The sequence below is a fragment of the Acomys russatus genome, chromosome 16 (assembly GCF_903995435.1).
Source record: "Acomys russatus chromosome 16, mAcoRus1.1, whole genome shotgun sequence".
NCBI classification, from domain to species: domain Eukaryota; kingdom Metazoa; phylum Chordata; class Mammalia; order Rodentia; family Muridae; genus Acomys; species Acomys russatus.
Genome location: NC_067152.1, coordinates 43,788,357 through 43,806,541, shown reverse-complemented (window position 1 = coordinate 43,806,541; position 18,185 = coordinate 43,788,357). Strand labels below are relative to the sequence as shown.

The 18,185-nt window shown below is 55.8% G+C and overlaps 1 protein-coding gene across 1 annotated transcript in view; it reads left to right on the top strand.

The window, feature by feature from the left end:
* Positions 1-18,185, top strand: part of Dnah17 (dynein axonemal heavy chain 17) — a 108,332-nt gene that overhangs the window by 45,364 nt on the left and 44,783 nt on the right. Inside the window, exons 36-48 of the mRNA XM_051159135.1 lie at positions 778-882; positions 3,962-4,119; positions 4,522-4,660; positions 4,818-5,045; positions 5,318-5,455; positions 6,223-6,355; positions 6,708-6,835; positions 7,888-8,036; positions 13,935-14,217; positions 14,307-14,480; positions 14,643-14,850; positions 15,345-15,510; positions 17,103-17,205. Coding sequence (XP_051015092.1) covers positions 778-882; positions 3,962-4,119; positions 4,522-4,660; positions 4,818-5,045; positions 5,318-5,455; positions 6,223-6,355; positions 6,708-6,835; positions 7,888-8,036; positions 13,935-14,217; positions 14,307-14,480; positions 14,643-14,850; positions 15,345-15,510; positions 17,103-17,205 — 2,112 coding nt within the window. The remainder of the gene's footprint in view (positions 1-777; positions 883-3,961; positions 4,120-4,521; positions 4,661-4,817; positions 5,046-5,317; positions 5,456-6,222; positions 6,356-6,707; positions 6,836-7,887; positions 8,037-13,934; positions 14,218-14,306; positions 14,481-14,642; positions 14,851-15,344; positions 15,511-17,102; positions 17,206-18,185) is intronic.

Here is an 18,185-nt window from a genome sequence, read left to right as displayed (position 1 = left end):
TTGTGGACACTGAGAGGGACAAGCGATGGGGAGGTCGGCTCCATCAACTCCACGGTCACGTCTGCCCAGAGGACTAAAAGGGAAAGCAGAGGGTTGAGTCCCGGCATACAAGGAAGGAGTGGAGGGTGGGAGGTGAGAGGGGGGGTGGGAGGGAGTGGGGGCCCTCAGTCTGCAGGGGACTCCCTTCCCTTGGATGAGCCCCACAGCTGAGGGGTCCCCTCCTGAGGCTGAGGAGAATGCCTATGACCCCTGCTGACTGAAGGTCATGCCGTCATGCCCCCCTCATGGGCCCTAGAAAATTGAAGTCCATTTGATCCCCATAAGGGGTTTCTATTTGGACTCCATGCAGCCCCGGCCCACCTTGGAGGACACCCCTCCTTCGCGAGCAGAAAACGAGAAGGTGAAGGGGCAGAAAACGACTGGGGAATTTCTTTTTTTTTTTTTCTTTTTTTTTTTTTTAAGATTTATTCATTTGTTGTGTATACAGATTTCATTATAGATGGTTGTGAGCCACCATGTGGTTGCTGGGAGTTGAACTCATGACCTTTGGAAGACTAGTCAGGGCTCTTACCCTCTGAGCCAAGTCTCCAGCCCCAACTGGGGAATTTCTAAGCCTGCCTATGCCTGAGCGTTTTGCTTAGAGAAGCACTGAGATGGTATAGGTCTGCTGTCCCCGGGCACCCCGCAGCTGCCACGCCAGTGTGCCAGGACGTGACCCTGCTTCCCGGAGGCCTCTGGAAGCCACTCCCTCCCTCTGATGTGGCTTTCCCTTTGTAGTCCTGTGGAAACATCTACAAGGGCCTGGCCCAGACAGGAGCCTGGGGATGCTTCGATGAGTTTAACCGTATCTCCGTGGAGGTCTTATCCGTGATTGCTGTGCAGGTAGGGCCGGCCCTTCGGCTCCGTCTCTGGGTCAGTGGGGAGCCTAGAACTTTGCCCAGTTTTTGTGGTACCTCAGACCCCAAAGATGCTCCTGTCTGTCCACCTCAACAGCCAGGCACTGGACAGTGTGATGACTCCTGCCCTGGCTCCCAGGGGGACCTAGGGGTTTATACACAGAGGGGACAACAGAGTGAGAAACACATAGGTAGCCCCTGTGCCCCGGGGAAGCAAGGAGGCATAATTGATTCTGCCTGGGGGTGCTAACATAGATAATTATGTCGGGTGTGGTAGCACATGCCTAAAATCCCTGCCACTTTGTGATGCAAAGCCAGGAGGATTGCCACAAGTTCAAGGCCAGCCTGGGCTATATAACAACCTCTAGGCTAGCCAAGACTGTAGATTGAGACCATGTTTTGAAAAAACAGAGGAGGAGGAAAGGGAGGGAGGGGGAGGCGGGAAAGAGAGAGAATATTTCACAATTCTTAGAAGGCTTCGGATTGTACAGTTGAGTAGCAGACTAAACCAAAATGGTCCAGGATGTAGCACCCCAGCACACACTCCAGCACACGGATAGTCTGAGGGAAGGAGGCGATGCGGGATTGACAGCTGGGGTGATCACAGCTGGGCTCTGTCTTATCTGAACATGGTCTGAGCAGTTGGCTGCCTGCAATTGGCTGGGACTCAGCCACGTGCCTCAAGAATTAAGTTACAAGGTCTTTATGCACCAGTTGGGTTATAGTGCATTTGTCCACCGGATATCCATGTAGGGAGAAACCCTCGACGAAGCTTAAACTCTGCAGAGGTGGCCTCAGGCCAGACCCCTGAACTTACAGAGGAGAGCATGCGCTTTGGTGTAGGCATTGGTCCAGTATAGAGACTAACAAGACAGCAGCGGGTGGGGAAAGCGGGCCTGTGTGTCTGGGAAATGTTCCTAGCCGGGCACAGAACAGCAGTGGGGTAGGCTGGAAAAACACGGGGCTCTGAGGCCCGCTGCGGCAGGCTGGCCTCCAGTGTCACATCAGCTTGAGATCCCTTTCCTGGAGGCCAGAGGCCCGACTGCAAAGGCGCTGGCAAACCAGGCCCAGCTCCTTACCCCAAACTCAGCTGGAAAAGAGAATGCTGGGAAATGGGAAAGGAAGGCGGGACACCAGGAAGACAGGAGACAGTGTTCTTGTCCTGGGTGGGGCAGGGGTATGCAGGTTGAGGGGAGTGTTAGCAAGAGCTCCAAGGTTACACAGGAGGAGTACCATGTATACACCTCAGCACTCTAGTGGGGTGGGGTTTCCACTATTGTCATAAGACGTTGGTCCTTCAGATTTGTCGTCCCTGGCACAGAAGTTGGCCACCAAAGAGAAGCTAAGAAAGGTGGAGGTGCCCAGCTCTCAACCTGCTGTCCATTACCCATCAGCCACTTTCCTGTCCAGTGATAAGGCAGCTGCTAATCCGGCTGGAATTTCAGTAGGAAAAGCCAGTAGGGATGTAGGGACAGGGTTCCTGACCACCCATGTGAGGAGATGCAGGGGAGAGAGGACCCACAGCCTTGGGAACCTTAACCTTCAGATCTCTCAGCAACCCCCCATCCTCCCCCACTCCCCCCCCAAACTCCCTACCCCCGGTCTCCAGGCTGGACGTTTGCCAAGGCGGCAGCCACCCCTCCACCCTCCTCCTCCCAGGGTTAATCACCCACCCCTGACCCAGTCCACACCCAAAGATCCTGCCCCACTCCAAAGTCAGGGACAAACCCTAGAATGTTCCATGGCTCCCATTTGACGGTCCCGATGTTTGCGGACACAAGTCAGCAAGGAACACAAAGCTGGAAGGTCCTAGTGGCAGCGGGTCCCAGTTACTGCCTTCTAGTCCTGCCTGACGTGAGCCCTGTAGGTTACAAAGTGGGAGGGAAGCCCAGCATGACCCAGTGAGGCCAGGTAAGACCAGGCAGGCAAGCTGTGTGCTGGGAAACAGCCACGGCTGGGAGAGTTCAGGCATAAGCCTGGAGCGCCCTCAAGTGGTGGCCTTATGGTTTGCAGCTGCCTTCTGTAGGTTTCTCTAAAAGCCCCAAGTGCAGACCAGATGCCCCAAGTTCCTCCAGCCTGGTGAGCAGGGGATGGCCTCAGAGACTCTTAGATACAGATGTGATTACTATTGGGGCTCTGGTGGGTTCTTGTCAGAGAACTGAGAGAGTTCAGCCAGGGTCATGGCCAGAGGGCACTCCTGAGACAAAAGCCCACCATGAACAAAATCGCGGAGGCGAACAGCTCAGCACTGACAGAAGTCATGGATGGTGGCAGTGTGAGGGCCATTGCTAAGTCACAGCCGTCACACTCTGTAACTGAAGTTGAGGAGCAGGGTTGGGGCAATGATCCAGTCAGTAAAGCACTTGGCACACAAACGAGCCATATCAAAGGCCAGATGTGGGGACTGGAGAGATGGCTCCGAGGTTAAGGCCACCCATCTCTTTCAAAAGACCAGAGTTTGGTCCCCACCACTCATGCCAGGTGGCTCACAGCTCCAGGGAATCCAACATCCTCATCTGGTCTCCTCGGTCAGCCAAACACATGTACACACAGACACAAACCTATGCATAAATATTTTCTTTAAAGGAAGTAGGGAAAACCAGATGCTGCTGCCAGGTATGGCGCAGGCGTGGTGGTGCACACCTTTAATCCCAGCACTCAGGAGGCAAGAGGCAAGGGACTCTCTGTGAGTTCGAGGCCAGCCTGGGTTACATAGTGAGAGCCTGTTCCAAAACACAAATGAATCCAGATGCAAGGTGAATAATTCCAGTGCTTTGGATGAGGAAACAGGAGGAGCCCCCAGGGTGCTCTGCCCAGCCAGTCCAGTCAATTGGTGAGTTCCATGTTCAGGGAAAGGCCTTGCCTCAAAAAAATCAAAGGTAGAGCAATGGAGGAAGACACCCATTGCCAAGTGGCTTTCACATATGTGCACACACACACACACACACACACACACACACACACACACACACACACACGCACATACAGGCATCCGCACACATAAATGGTTCCATCTTAATGTGTGTATGTGTGTGTGTGTGCATGTGCGTGTACCAACCATCTAGGTAAAGTGTGTCCAAGATGCAATTCGGGCCAAGAAAAAGAAGTTTAACTTCCTGGGAGAGATTATAAGCCTCATCCCCACCGTGGGCATCTTCATCACGATGAACCCAGGCTACGCTGGACGCACAGAGCTGCCCGAGAACCTCAAGGCCCTATTCAGGTGAAAGGGGAAGGCCCCCAGCAGTGTCCAGGACTGAAGAGCGGGTGCAGGGGGTGGATGAGTCCAAGGCTACTTCCCAGGATGGAGTAGGGGTAACAGGGTGGCAAGCAGGTCCCTCAAATGCCCTGGGGCTCCCCGAGCCGGGACAGTCCCCAGCTGAGACACTTGCTGCTCTGCACGAGGGTTCTCAGAGGAGTCGGCAGAGCAGGTGAGGCCTAGAGCTTCCCGAGCCGGGTGTGAAGACTGATGGGGGAGGGCTGAGACCCGTGTCCATGCACCCAAAAAGTTGACTGGCAGGGACACATGTCCCAGGTGTAGAGGGGCAGGCGGTGGCAGCTGAGGGACTTTCACCAGGGAGGTGAACATAAGCGAAAGACAGCTGCTTGCTCGCTCATCTCTCAGGCCCTGCGCTATGGTGGTCCCTGACTTTGAACTGATCTGTGAGATCATGCTGGTGGCCGAGGGCTTCCTGGAAGCCCGCCTCCTGGCCCGGAAGTTCATCACCCTCTACACCCTGTGCAAAGAGCTGCTCTCAAAGCAGGTGCGTTCTTCCAGTTCCTAGGGCTCCTGGCCCAGCCTGAGGGGAGCCACACCTCTGTCTCCGCCATCCCTAGCCCCAAAATCCGCTCTGAGCCTGGCAGTGCCAGGTGTCCACTGTGGGAAGATGTGCTCACACCTGGTGTTCCCACTCCCGGCAGGATCACTACGACTGGGGCCTGCGGGCCATCAAGTCTGTGCTGGTGGTAGCTGGCTCCTTGAAGAGGGGGGACCCCACCCGGGCAGAGGACCAGGTGCTCATGAGGGCACTGAGGGACTTCAACATCCCCAAGATTGTGACGGATGACCTGCCTGTGTTCATGGGGCTGATTGGGGACCTCTTCCCCGCTCTGGACGTGCCTCGGAAGCGAGACCTGAACTTTGAGAAGGTAATTCTCCCTTCCTCGACCGACTCACACACACACACACACACACACCCGTCCATCCTGAGAAACCTGCTTCTTTGCTGCAAGTATTCTTGGGCCATGAGCTGCTTCCTGCTCCCCATCCAGCCCCAGGCTGCAGAACTGCTAGTCACAGAAGGGCCTGGGGTTGGGTCTCTGAGGCGGCGGTGTGAGTGCTGGGTGACATCAGAGGCAGAGCTTGGAGGCAGCTTACAGGTAGTCTCCGCGTGCCACCTTAACCCTGCTGCGTCTCGCAGATCATCAAGCAGAGCATCTTGGAGCTCAAGCTGCAGGCGGAGGACAGCTTCGTGCTGAAGGTGGTGCAGCTGGAGGAGCTTCTTCAAGTCCGACACTCGGTGTTCGTCATTGGGAACGCGGGCAGTGGCAAGTCCCAGGTACCTCCCCTCCATCACTTGCCTCCTTGACCACCCCCTCCACCTCCCCCCCTCCCATTCCTGTCTCCCAGCATTGCCTGGGGCCGCAGTGAACCCTGAAGGGTGGCAGCCAACACCACCAGCGCGACTAACACTAAACCAGCCAAGGATCCTGCTGAATGCCCTCAGGGCGGGCCCCTTATCTTACCCTCTTGCCAAAACCCATTTCCAAAGACCCAAGGGGCTAAGGTAGAGTAGCTGGGCGTGGTGGCACATATCTTTAATCCCAGCGCTCAGGAGGCAGAAGCAGGTACATCTCTGGGTGCTTCAGGCCAGTCTGGTCTACATAGAAAGTTCTAGGTCAGCTGGGCTGCATGGAGAGATCCTGTTTACGAAAATGACAAGTCACAAGGGGTCATGGCAGGAAGTTATTGTTTAAAAGGCAAAAAACTGTTGGGGCGGGGCGAGAGGGTGTGTCCTTAAAATCATTTTGTCCCTATTTTGGGGTCTGTTTTCTCTCGATGCATTACCTGTGCACTGAGAATGGAGCATGTGTGCTTTTCCAGGTCCTAACATAGTCCCAGTGCACTCTGGGATTGGTGGGCTGAAGTTAGCTCCCATCACCCAGCCTGCACCACTGTCCAAGGGACACAGACTCAGCGGGGCCCTGCTGCTCACTGAACAAAACCACTGGGGGCTGTACAGGTGCTGCCCCACGCAGACTGTGCGCCAGGCCCCGGTACAGGTGCTGTGGACACTGAGCCAGTGAACAATCCCCACCCCGTCAGGTCCTCAAATCCCTCAACAAGACCTATCAGAACCTGAAGAGGAAGCCCGTGGCAGTGGACCTGGACCCAAAGGCTGTCACCTGTGACGAGCTGTTCGGCATCATCAACCCTGCGACCAGGGAGTGGAAAGATGGTAGGTAGGGTGGGGCGTGGCGCGTCGCCTCTGCCGCATCGAGGCTTTCCGAGACCCTGCCATTGTGCCTGAGCAGGGTCCCTGAGACGGTCACAGCCTGTGCAGGTCCCAGCCAGGTCCCGGCTTCTGCAGAAGGGCCGGTGGAGCCAGTGGTGGGGCACTCGGGGCACAGTGCACATGCACCACCAGGTGGGAAGGAAGGGGGGCTGAGACTGACTCAAAGAGACCCCTCAACCCCGAGGGGGAGCCCACAGGAGGAGCTGTGCTGCAAGGGTGAAGGCCCCAGAGAGCCTGGCATACTGTTTAGCTCCTTCGCTGTGACCATGAGTGTCACCAGCATCCCTCCCTACAGGCCTGTTCTCAACCATCATGAGAGACCTGGCCAACATCACGCATGACGGTCCCAAGTGGATTGTCCTGGACGGGGACATAGACCCCATGTGGATCGAGTCCCTCAACACAGTCATGGATGACAACAAGGTACATGACTCATGGGTCCCCCCCCTGAACGCCAGTCACCACCACGAGAAGGGGACAGTGTGAGAGCTTACAGGCAATATGCGGTGTACACACGGTGCTGGGGGTAGAGGTGGGAGCAGCAGGGTGACTGAGAAGGAGTCCATCATGAACTACAGAGGGCACCTGCCACAAGACATTCTCCATGGGGGGTGGGGGGGACACAGATCCCTGCGCTCTTGACACGCCCATGTTCCTGCCTCAGTGTGGGCTGGAGTCAAGCTTGGGGCTCGTTCCCCAACTCATCCATGCCCAGCATAGAAATGGCATTGTTGGTGGGGGGGGGGGGGGACACAAAAATGGCCTCCAGAATAGTCTAGAAGCAACTTAAGGAAACATTGTCACTGGGCAGTTGTGGTGCGCATCTGTAATCCCAGCACTCAGGAGGCAGGCAGATCTCTGTGAGTTCGAGGCCAGCCTGGTTTACAGGACAGCCAATGCTACACAGAGAAGCCCTGTTTAGAAAAAAAGAAAGCTGGGCATGGTGGCGCATGCCTTTAATCCCAGCACTCAGGAGGCAGAGGCAGGCGGATCTCTGTGAGTTCAAGGCCAGCCTGGTCTACAAAGTGAGTCCAGCACAGCCAAGGCTACACAGAGAAATCCTGTCTCGAAAAACCAAGAGAGAAAGAAAGAGAGAGAGAGAGAGGGAGAGAGAGAGAGAGAGAGAGAGAGAGAGAGACAGAGACAGAGAGAGAGAGAGAGAGAAGGGAAAACGGGGAGGACAAGAAGGGAGAGGGGATGGAGGGAGGGAGATTTTTCCCAGTTGAAGGCCCTCCTGGGCTGCATAGCAAGCCCCTGTCTCAGCAGCAGAGCTCCTCAGTCAGGTAGACAGAGACACAGAGGACCCCACAGAAGAGAGGGTTGTAGTTTTGACGAGATGCCTGTGTTGGCTAGATGTGCAGGGGGCTGGCGGCAAGGAAAGCTGAGAGACACAGGTTCATGTGTCCATGTGTGCCTTCCTGGGTGGCTCATTTGGGGACTGCCGCTGACCAACAGGCTTGCTCTGTCCTCCCTAGGTCCTCACCCTGGCCAGCAATGAGCGAATCCCCTTGAATCGCACCATGCGGCTGGTGTTTGAGATCAGCCACCTGAGGACAGCCACCCCGGCCACCGTCTCCAGGGCAGGCATACTCTACATCAACCCTGCTGACCTAGGGTGGAACCCGTGAGTAGGGCCTGCTCGCTCTCCTTCCACACTGTGGCAGAGAAAGTAGCCAGTGGGCTGAGTCACAGTGGCACGTGTGTTGGCGTACCCATCCACTCACATAAGCACCATGTGCCGTCTTGCTCCATGTTCAGTGGGCCGTGTCGGAGAGGTACATGCTTGTATGAATCGTGCTGGCTCTCCTCATTGTCACTGAAGTGCAGGGATGAGACGTATGACATGCACAGTGACATCATAGCAGGGCAGCTGGTTTTTAAACACATTGGTTTAAACGCTGGCAGTTGAGGGTGCTGGGATGAGGGGGAGGCCTGGTCTGCCTGGAGATACCATTGTCCCAGAGGTCCCGAGAGTAGAGGGAGCACTCAGCAAGTGCACGCTCTGGGTCAGCGTTCCAGATGAGGATTGGGACTTGCAGGGATGCCTTGGGATGAATGGAGAATGAAGGCCGTAGACCAGGAAGAAAGGACCATTTGTGAGATGAAAAGGGGCCAGCTGCCACTTAAAGGCATGGTGGCGCACACCTTTAATCATAGCACTTGGGAGGCAGAGACAGGCGGATATCTGAGTTTGAGGCCAGCCTGGTCTACAAAGTGAGTCCAGGACAGCCAAGGCTACACAGAGAAATCCTGTGTCGAAAAAACAGAAACCACAAACCAAAATCAAACAAACAAACAAAAAACCCAACAACAACAAGTGGCCAGGACAATAGGGACAATAGGGATGGGGGTGAGGGAAGGTTTGAAAGCAGCTTGAAGTCTTGAGGAACAGAAGATTTGATGTTGATGTTTTCCTGCTTGGACATATGACCAATGATTGGCAGGTTAGAAAGACTTCAGGGGACACAGAAAGGACAGCTTGGAGCCAAGGAGAACCATGGGGTTAGGAAGAGTACCTGAGCTGGAGATGAGCATTTGCTCATCAGTCCATCTACCTGCCCATCTATCCATCTGCCCACCTGTCCCTTATCATCCTCCCACCCATCATCCATCCTCCCACCCACCCACCCATCCTCCCATCCTCCCACCCATCCTCCCATCCTCCCATCCTCCCATCCACCCCTCATCCTCCCACCCATCATCCATCCTCCCACCCTCCCATCCTCCCACCCACTCCCCCATCCTTCCACCCCCCCATCTTCCTACCCACCATCCATCCTCCCACCCACCTATCCATCCATCCTCCTACCCACCCACCCACTCATCCATTGACTCACCATCCATCCTTCCATCCACCCATACACTTAGCAGTCTATCTGCCTACCCACTTATCCATCTGTCCATCCATTGATCTGCCCAATCAGCCACTCATCCGCCCTTGCATCCACCTATCCATCCTCTATCCACTGGCCCATCTAGCCTGTTCACCTTGCTCCCATCTATCCTACTGACCTTTTCTGCACAGTGTCTGTCGGACCCTGAGCATTCCAGGCTGAGGAAGTTGGCTTTCCAGGAAAAATAGCAATCATGGTTTCAGATGTTAATTTTCCTAACAAAAGTCACACTGTTTTAGAGAGGATAAAAACAAAAAAAATCAAAATATACCCAAAAGCCATTTCAGAAGAGGCACAAAGAGCAGTGGTGAGCTGCAGACACTCTGAAAAGAAACTACAGGGTCATACCTGAGAGACAAACAGGCTAAAGGAAGGTTTCCCAGGGCTTGGCAGCCAGGTGCCCAGCAATAACTCAGATAGATCCGTGGAACAATGGGGCTGAACCAGGAGGCAGGCACAGAGGAGGCCCTGGAGATGAAGTGCGAGGGGGTGCCGCAGCAAGAGAAGGGAAGTTTATTGTCAAGGTGAGAAACGGTCTTGGGCATAGGGATCAGGTGTGGGGTGACCAGGTGTCCACAGAGGTCCATGGTAGAGAGGAGGGCATGGGAGTTCATGCTTCAGTGCCTTGTCCTTTTTCAGTGAGAGGTAAGAAGTCAACTGAGAGGTGAGAGGCAGGCAGCAGGGTGAGGCCAGGGTTCCAGGGGCCACTGAGGGGATGGCTCTGACAGGCACATGACTTAGATCTGGCCAGACCCCAGGGGACCGGGAGCTGTTGAGACGGGAACCTCGGGTCATTTGCCCAGCAGCAATTGCCAAGTTCCTGGCACTGCCATAAGGAAGAGCTGCGTGCCAGGCAGCCGCTAACAGCAGCCCATCGCTGAGAGCTGAGAGGCCAGAAGGCCAGCGTCACAATGGGGGCACACCGGGCCCTTGGAGGCTATAAGGACAGGGTTGGTCCCAGATTCTAACAGCTCTTGGCGGCTTGTGACTGCCCATGACTGTCTCCACAAAGCCCCCTGCCAGGCATAAGATCCAGGGTCCACCGTAACCCAGGACAACCACATCTCGAGACCTGCATCCTGAGGATACCTACAAGAGCCCCTCTCCTGCGTGAGCCCACGTTCTACCTTCCGGGTGGGTGCAGCAGCTTGAGCTTTCAGGGAGCACAGAAGAAATGAAGCCTGGGTAGAAGATGGGACGCAAGGAGAGGAGCGAGTCACAGGCACACCAGCACGGGGCAGATGTCAGGACACAGACCACACGAGGAGACAGGAAGTGGGATCACGGGACTCAGCTCAGGGCCAGAGGTGAAACTGGCAAGGGCAGAGGCAGGAATCAGAAAAGTCCTGCTGAAGGAGAGAAGAGAGGCAGCCACAGCACCCCCAGATGGAGGAGGGGCAGGGACAGCACCCCCACATGGAGGAGAGGCAGGCACAGCACCCTCAGATGGAGGAGGGGCAGGGACAGCACCCCCACATGGAGGAGAGGCAGCCACAGCACCCCCAGATGGAGGAGGGGCAGGGACAGCACCCCCACATGGAGGAGAGGCAGGCACAGCACCCTCAGATGGAGGAGGGGCAGGGACAGCACCCCCACATGGAGGAGAGGCAGCCACAGCACCCCCAGATGGAGGAGGGGCAGGGACAGCACCCCCACATGGAGGAGAGGCAGGCACAGCACCCTCAGATGGAACAGCAGTCCCCAAGCAGATGGCTATGGCCAGCCCATAGGACATGGGCCAATAACATGCCCCAGTTGCCTCTGGGAGTGAATCAGGAAGTGCCTGGACCTGTCAAAAGGCTGACCTGAGTCTGCACAGATGGAAGCCCAGCACACACTGGGATATGATACACGACATCACCAAGGCCATGTCACAGTGTGACACAGGCGCCCTCAGCTCAGGCAGTGAAGCAGCAGGCTAAGTCCACGTGTGCATGTCAGCCCACCCACTGAGGGCCACCTGCATGTGGAGTTGATACCTGCCCTGCACCCTGCATGGAGACACAGGTGGTAAAGGCTGCTCTGCCACACTGGCATGTAGGTGTCAGAGTCCAAGGCTTCGGCTTCCTGTCCTATGTCCCCACCGAAGAGCAGGAAGCAGCAGTGCTTCCAGTAGGCTCATGGCGAGGCCCGTGGGTCCTGGCTGTGGACTCTTGCCTCATGTTTCATAACACAAGCTTCCTGCTTATGCCTTGGGCATCCTGGAAATGACGCACACCCTCAGCTCACTGACCCTCGAGGGAGCCCGGCACTATTTATGCTTTTAGCAGACACTCCTCTGGCACTTACCATAGACCAGTCTCCCCTCTGTGAGCTTTAAAAAGAGCATCCTGCATGGTCCTCTGGCACAGGGGTGATGTAAGCATGGCCAGATTGCAGATGCGAGTCAGGAACCTAGAGGTGTCCAGTGGCTTGCCTCAGGCCAGGCAGCCAGCCTGGCATCTTCTCTGCCCCTCCTAACCCTGCTGGGGCATGAAGTCACACCATACAGTCTGGAGTGGTGGGGGAGGGCAGGGTGGTCATGAAGTCACACCATACAGTCTGGAGTGGTGGGGGGGCAGGGTGGTCATGAAGTCACACCATACAGTCTGGAGTGGTGGGGGGGCAGGGTGGTCATGAAGTCACACCATACAGTCTGGAGTGGTGGGGGGGAGCAAGGTGGTCATGAAGTCACACCATACAGTCTGGAGTGGTGGGGGGCGGGGCAGGGTGGTCATGAAGTCACACCATACAGTCTGGAGTGGTGGGGGGGGCAGGGTGGTCATGAAGTCACACCATACAGTCTGGAGTGGTCGGGGGGGGGGCAGGGTGGTCATGAAGTCACACCATATAGTCTGGAGTGGTGGTGGGGGGGCAGGGTGGTCATGAAGTCACACCATACAGTCTGGAGTGGTTGGGGGGAGCAAGGTGGTCATGAAGTCACACCATACAGTCTGGAGTGGGGCGGGGAGCAAGGTGGTCATGAAGTCACACCATACAGTCTGGAGTGGTGGGGGGGAGCAAGGTGGTCATGAAGTCACACCATACAGTCTGGAGTGGGAGGGGGAGCAAGGTGGTCATGAAGTCACACCATACAGTCTGGAGTGGTGGGGGGGAGCAAGGTGGTCATGAAGTCACACCATACAGTCTGGAGTGGTGGTGGGGGGCAGGGTGGTCATGAAGTCACACCATACAGTCTGGAGTGGTTGGGGGGAGCAAGGTGGTCATGAAGTCACACCATACAGTCTGGAGTGGGGGGGGAGCAAGGTGGTCATGAAGTCACACCATACAGTCTGGAGTGGTGGTGGGGGGGCAGGGTGGTCATGAAGTCACACCATACAGTCTGGAGTGGTGGTGGGGGGCAGGGTGGTCATGAAGTCACACCATACAGTCTGGAGTGGTTGGGGGGAGCAAGGTGGTCATGAAGTCACACCATACAGTCTGGAGTGGGGGGGGGAGCAAGGTGGTCATGAAGTCACACCATACAGTCTGGAGTGGTGGGGGGGAGCAAGGTGGTCATGAAGTCACACCATACAGTCTGGAGTGGTGGGGGGGCAGGGTGGTCATGAAGTCACACCATACAGTCTGGAGTGGTGGAGGGGAGCAAGGTGGTCATGAAGTCACACCATACAGTCTGGAGTGGTGGGGGGGGGCAGGGTGGTCATGAAGTCACACCATACAGTCTGGAGTGGTGGGGGGGGCAGGGTGGTCATGAAGTCACACCATACAGTCTGGAGTGGTGGGAGGGCAGGGTGGTTGTCTGGTATATGGGCTTGGATTCTTCAATGTCAAGTTCCACTTCAGCCCGCTGAAACTAAATCTCTGTCTACATATACATGTATGTATGGCACATAGGTGGATTCCGGTCACTCAGTGGGTCCTCCAAGCATGGCTGGATGCAGAGGTCCATATGACAACAAAGGTCCCAGATCTCCTTCTTTTCTCTTCCATCCTTAGCTGTCAGTACCCCCACCCCACCCCACCCCCACGCTCTCGTGAGCTCTTCTCTTCTAGTCCCTAGCTGTTAATACTAGCTCCCGCTGGGGGGAGATGCTTCCTAGGCAGCAGCAAGACTGCCTCTCAGGAGCCTGGGGATGTAGCTCAGTGGGGGGAAAGAATGCTTACTGATCCAGCACTGTGAAGCCCGGGGATCAACCCCCACATAATCCAGGCATGGCCATCTTACGCCTGTAATTCCAACACATGAAGAGTGGAGGTAGGAGGATCAGGGCTTCAGTGTCACCTTACCTAGTTTGGGGATAACCTGAGTTTCAAGAGACACTGGGGGTGGGGAGGAAGGGTCAAGAGGCACTGGGGATGGGGTGAAATGATGGGTATGTTTCAAGAGATACTGTTGAGACAAGAAATGAAAAGGAAGGAAGCAAGCAAGCAAGCATGGGTCCCAGTTGCACTGGACTTAGATCACTCCAAAAGTTATCAATCCAGAAAGAGAACACAAAATTCCCACTGGCCCAGCATCCCCCATCAGGCCCTCTGAGATCTGCAGGAGCCCTGACAGTGCCCTCACTTGGCACCGCCACAGGCTGTCACATCTCTACCAGCGATGAAGGCTGAAGGCGAGGCAGGCGCGCACTTGCTTGCTTGCTTGCTTGCTGCAAGGTCTGACAGCAGCCGTCCCTCCCTCTCAGGGTGGTGAGCAGCTGGATCGAGAGACGCAAGGTGCAGTCTGAGAAAGCCAACCTGACCATCCTCTTCGACAAGTACCTGCCCATGTGCCTGGACAAGCTGCGCATTGGCTTCAAGAGGATCACCCCAGTGCCTGAAATCACAGTCATCCAGACCATCCTGTACCTGCTGGAGTGCCTGCTCACGGAGAAGAACGCCCCGCCCGACTCCCCCAAGGAGCTGTACGAGCTGTACTTCGTGTTCGCCTGCTTCTGGGCTTTTGGTGGCGCCATGTTCCAGGACCAGGTGACAAGAGCCCTGGGGACCTGGCCATCCAAACCAGGCCACCCTGGGGCTCTCTCACCTGCACCTTCGTTGTTTTCCTTTCGTGACAGCTTATTGATTATCGAGTTGAATTCAGCAAGTGGTGGATCAATGAATTTAAAACCATCAAGTTACCCTCGCAGGGGACCATTTTTGACTACTACATTGACCCCGAAACAAAGAAATTCCTGCCTTGGACAGATAAAGTGCCTGCCTTTGAGCTGGACTCTGACATCCCACTGCAGGTAACTTTCCCAGAGCGGTGTAGAGCTCAGTGTCTCCTCCCACCCAAGTTAGAGCAGGACCCATTAGTGATGCTGGGGGCTTAGAACTCAGTGAGAGCTGTGCACCAGATAGAACTGGGTCTGCTGTCTGCGAGTCATGCCCCTCCCCTCCCCGCCCCCCAGGCCTCGCTGGTCCACACTACAGAAACCATCCGCATTCGGTACTTCATGGACTTACTCATGGAGAAGGCGTGGCCCGTGATGCTGGTGGGCAATGCAGGCACCGGCAAGTCGGTGCTGATGGGGGACAAGCTGGAGAGCCTCAGCACCGATGACTACTTGGTGCAGGCTGTGCCCTTCAACTTCTATACGACCTCGGCCATGCTGCAGGGTAAGGGAGCCTGGTCCCACCCTCAGGCCTGCTCACTCACGCACGTCCACCAACTCCCCCAACCCCGTTCGTTCCCTGCCATCCCTTCCTATGGAGGCACCCGAGGGGTGTCCCGCGTAGAAGCTGCAGTGGTGGTCAGTGAGGATCATTTAGGTCCTGGTTGGTCCAGCTGAAATCACCTCACACACCAGTTAGGGGTGTGAACCGATTGGTTCAACAAAGGTCGGACCAAATGGAGGATTCTGCCACCCTCCACCTCTGACTGACAATTTAATCACAAAGGCTAAGTTAAGTGGCAGATGATACACTGTGTTGGACCCCTGACACCCAGAACTCCCCCCTGAGAGTCTCTCTCTGGGACAGGCACACCCCCCATGATTCTGACCCCTGGCCTCTGACCGCCTCTCCCTGATGGGAGGCAGCAGGGCCCTGCCCTACCTAATAGGCACCAACTCAGGGTATGTGGGTGGCAGACGAGCTTCTCTCCTTCCCAGGGGTGCTGGAAAAGCCCCTGGAAAAGAAGTCGGGGAGGAACTATGGCCCCCCAGGCACCAAGAAGCTAATCTACTTCATCGATGACATGAATATGCCTGAGGTTGACAAGTACGGCACAGTGGCCCCACACACCCTCATCCGCCAGCACATGGACCACGGGCACTGGTGAGGGGCAGTGAGTGGGCTGAGGAGCTTGGCAACATGGCCACAAGCCTGCGCGGGTAGGGCTGGGGCTGGGCAGCCATGTACAGAAACAGAGAAGGTAGCACAAGACTGGTCGGGGGCTGCCAGCGAGATTATGGGGTCATGGGGCAGGGGCGGGGCAGGAGATGGATCATTCAGGGGGTCTGTCCTGTTGCAACTCCACAAACATGTCAGTAACTATGGATAAGACCCCGACAAGGGGAAAGAGATAGGTCCCCACTCAAGGAGGTGCATGTACGCTGTGAAAGACCCACGGAGAGCTCTGAGGGAAAGCCCTAGGTCCATCACAGAGGGGAGCCCCTAGTGGGTCAAAGATGCCCCTTAGAGAGCTGTAGGGCAGCTGGGAGCTGGACACTGTTGGGACCGCTGAGGGAACTCTCAAGAAGAGGAGCCAGGGCTGAGTGAATAGCACATGCCAAGGCCCTGTGGCAGGAGGGAAGGTGGTACAAGGATGGACTAGAGGAAGAAGGGAGGAGGGCATATGGCAGCCTGACACAGGGGGCTGTCCCAGAGGCACGGGGACTCCCAGGTGGCACACGTGGGAATAATCAGGGCATCCATGTCGCTTACCTCTTCAGGAAGCAGCTCAGGCCACAGAAGGGGGCACTTGAGTCAGGAAAAGGCATTTAGGGTGCCTGGCCCACAGACACGGCAGGGACACCGGAAATCAATCTTGAGGTTTGGGGTGGGGGGTGGGAGAGTGCGGGGGGTGCGCTCCTCAGACAAAGCTTTGTAAAACAAAGCTGGAGGCAGACAGGCTGCTGCTGCAAGTAACGTCGGTGTTGTGGGATTTTGTTCCGCCAGAGCGTAAGGCTGACGTGATAGCTAGGAGACAGGGAACCCTGACACTGTGTTCAGTTGATGGGGGAATCTCCTGGAGAATGACAGCATCACCAAGGAGCAGTAGCCACAGGGAGAAAAGGGGGGAAACACACAAAGAGGTACAGTCAGGACTGTGACATCGCAGAGCACTCCGCTCCCTTAGGAGTGAGGATCACCAATAGGCAGAGTGAGAGAGGCTGGGGGCGTGGCTCGCTGGGGTAATGGACTGGCCTAGCAAGCAGGCGACCCCGGGTTCAGTCTCCAGGCCTGGTGGCGGTGCACACTTGTAACGCCAGCACTGGAGGTGGAAGCAGGGGGATCAGGTGTTTGGGGTCAACCTGGGCTATGTGGGGAGGTAGAGACCAAGCACGAGACCCTTACTCATAGGGCAGGAAACAGTTTAGGCATGCCTCGCTGCAGGTGCCCTTGCTGGAGCACCTGCCTACACAGGCTTCGGAATCCTCGTTGTGGCTCTGAGTGACAGTAAGAGTAGCAAGGTACTGAGCAGTTACCCAGTCTAACAGGGCCGACCACCTTCCCATGAGAGCTGGACTGGAACTCACAGCTGTGCTCAAAGGCGCTTCTACCTCCCATAAAAGCTCCCTCAGCACAACATGCTCTCTTGCCCCACCCCTCTGCTTTGGCAGTCCTCCTTAGGCACGCAGGGTGATTAGGGCAGGGGGCTTCTCTGGGCCTGTGGTGCAACGCTCACACTGCTGCCCCTGACACAGGTATGACAGGCAGAAGCTGACACTAAAGGATGTGCACAACTGTCAGTACGTGGCTTGCATGAACCCCACGTCTGGCTCCTTCACCATCGACCCCAGACTACAGGTAAGCAGAGGTCAGTCACTCCTGTCAGTCACGCCAGGCCGAGGCAGCTCTGGCCCTGGTTTGCGGTGTTGGAGCTTGGGCTGCCCCTACTCAGTGTCAGGAAAGGGAGGAAGGGTGAGAGGCCAGACAGCCCTCCTCATGACCCTAGAAGGCTGCCAGGTGGGCCAGATGTGGTAGAGCACAGCTGTAACCCCAGCCCTCGGGACACGGAAGCAGGAGGGTGATATGTTCAAGGCCAGCACGGGCTACCTTGCATACCCTGTCTCAGAACACCAAAGGTTACGGTTGTAGCTTCAAAGAACACTTGTCTAGCATGTATCAGACCCTAGGGTTGGTCTCCAGAAGACGTTCAGCTGCACCTGAATTTCAGATAATCTACAATACCTTTTATTTTATTTTATTAGGTTTTTCGAGACAGGGTCTCTCTGTGTAGCCTTGGCTATCCTGGAGTCACTTTGTAGACTAGGCTGGCCTCGAACTCACAGTGATCCGCCTGCCTCTGCCTCCTGAGTGCTGGGATTAAAGGTGTGCACCACTGTGCCCTGTCCTTATAATACCTTTTTTTTTTTTTTTTTTTTTCCTTGCATGTATACCTGCACACCAGAAGAGGGCACCAGATCTCATTACAGATGGTTGTGAGCCACCATGTGCTTGCTGGGAATTGAACAGGCAGTGCTCTTAGCCTCTGAGCCATCTCTCCAGCCCCTACAGTACCTTTTTAATATAAGCATTTCTCATACAACACTGGAGATGTATTGTGGGGTATCTGGGGTCCAGTTTCACCAGGGCATCATGTACCACATCTGCCACCATGCCGGGCTGACCTCTCCAGCCATCAAAACCAGAGGAAGCAGGATACACACCCATTCCAAAGCCACAGGGGCTCAGGGTCTCTGCACCACACTGTGCCTCTGGGAATGTTTTTTAGGACAGTATGTCCTAAAACACCCATGTCACATAGAATGGGTGTTTTGTGTGAT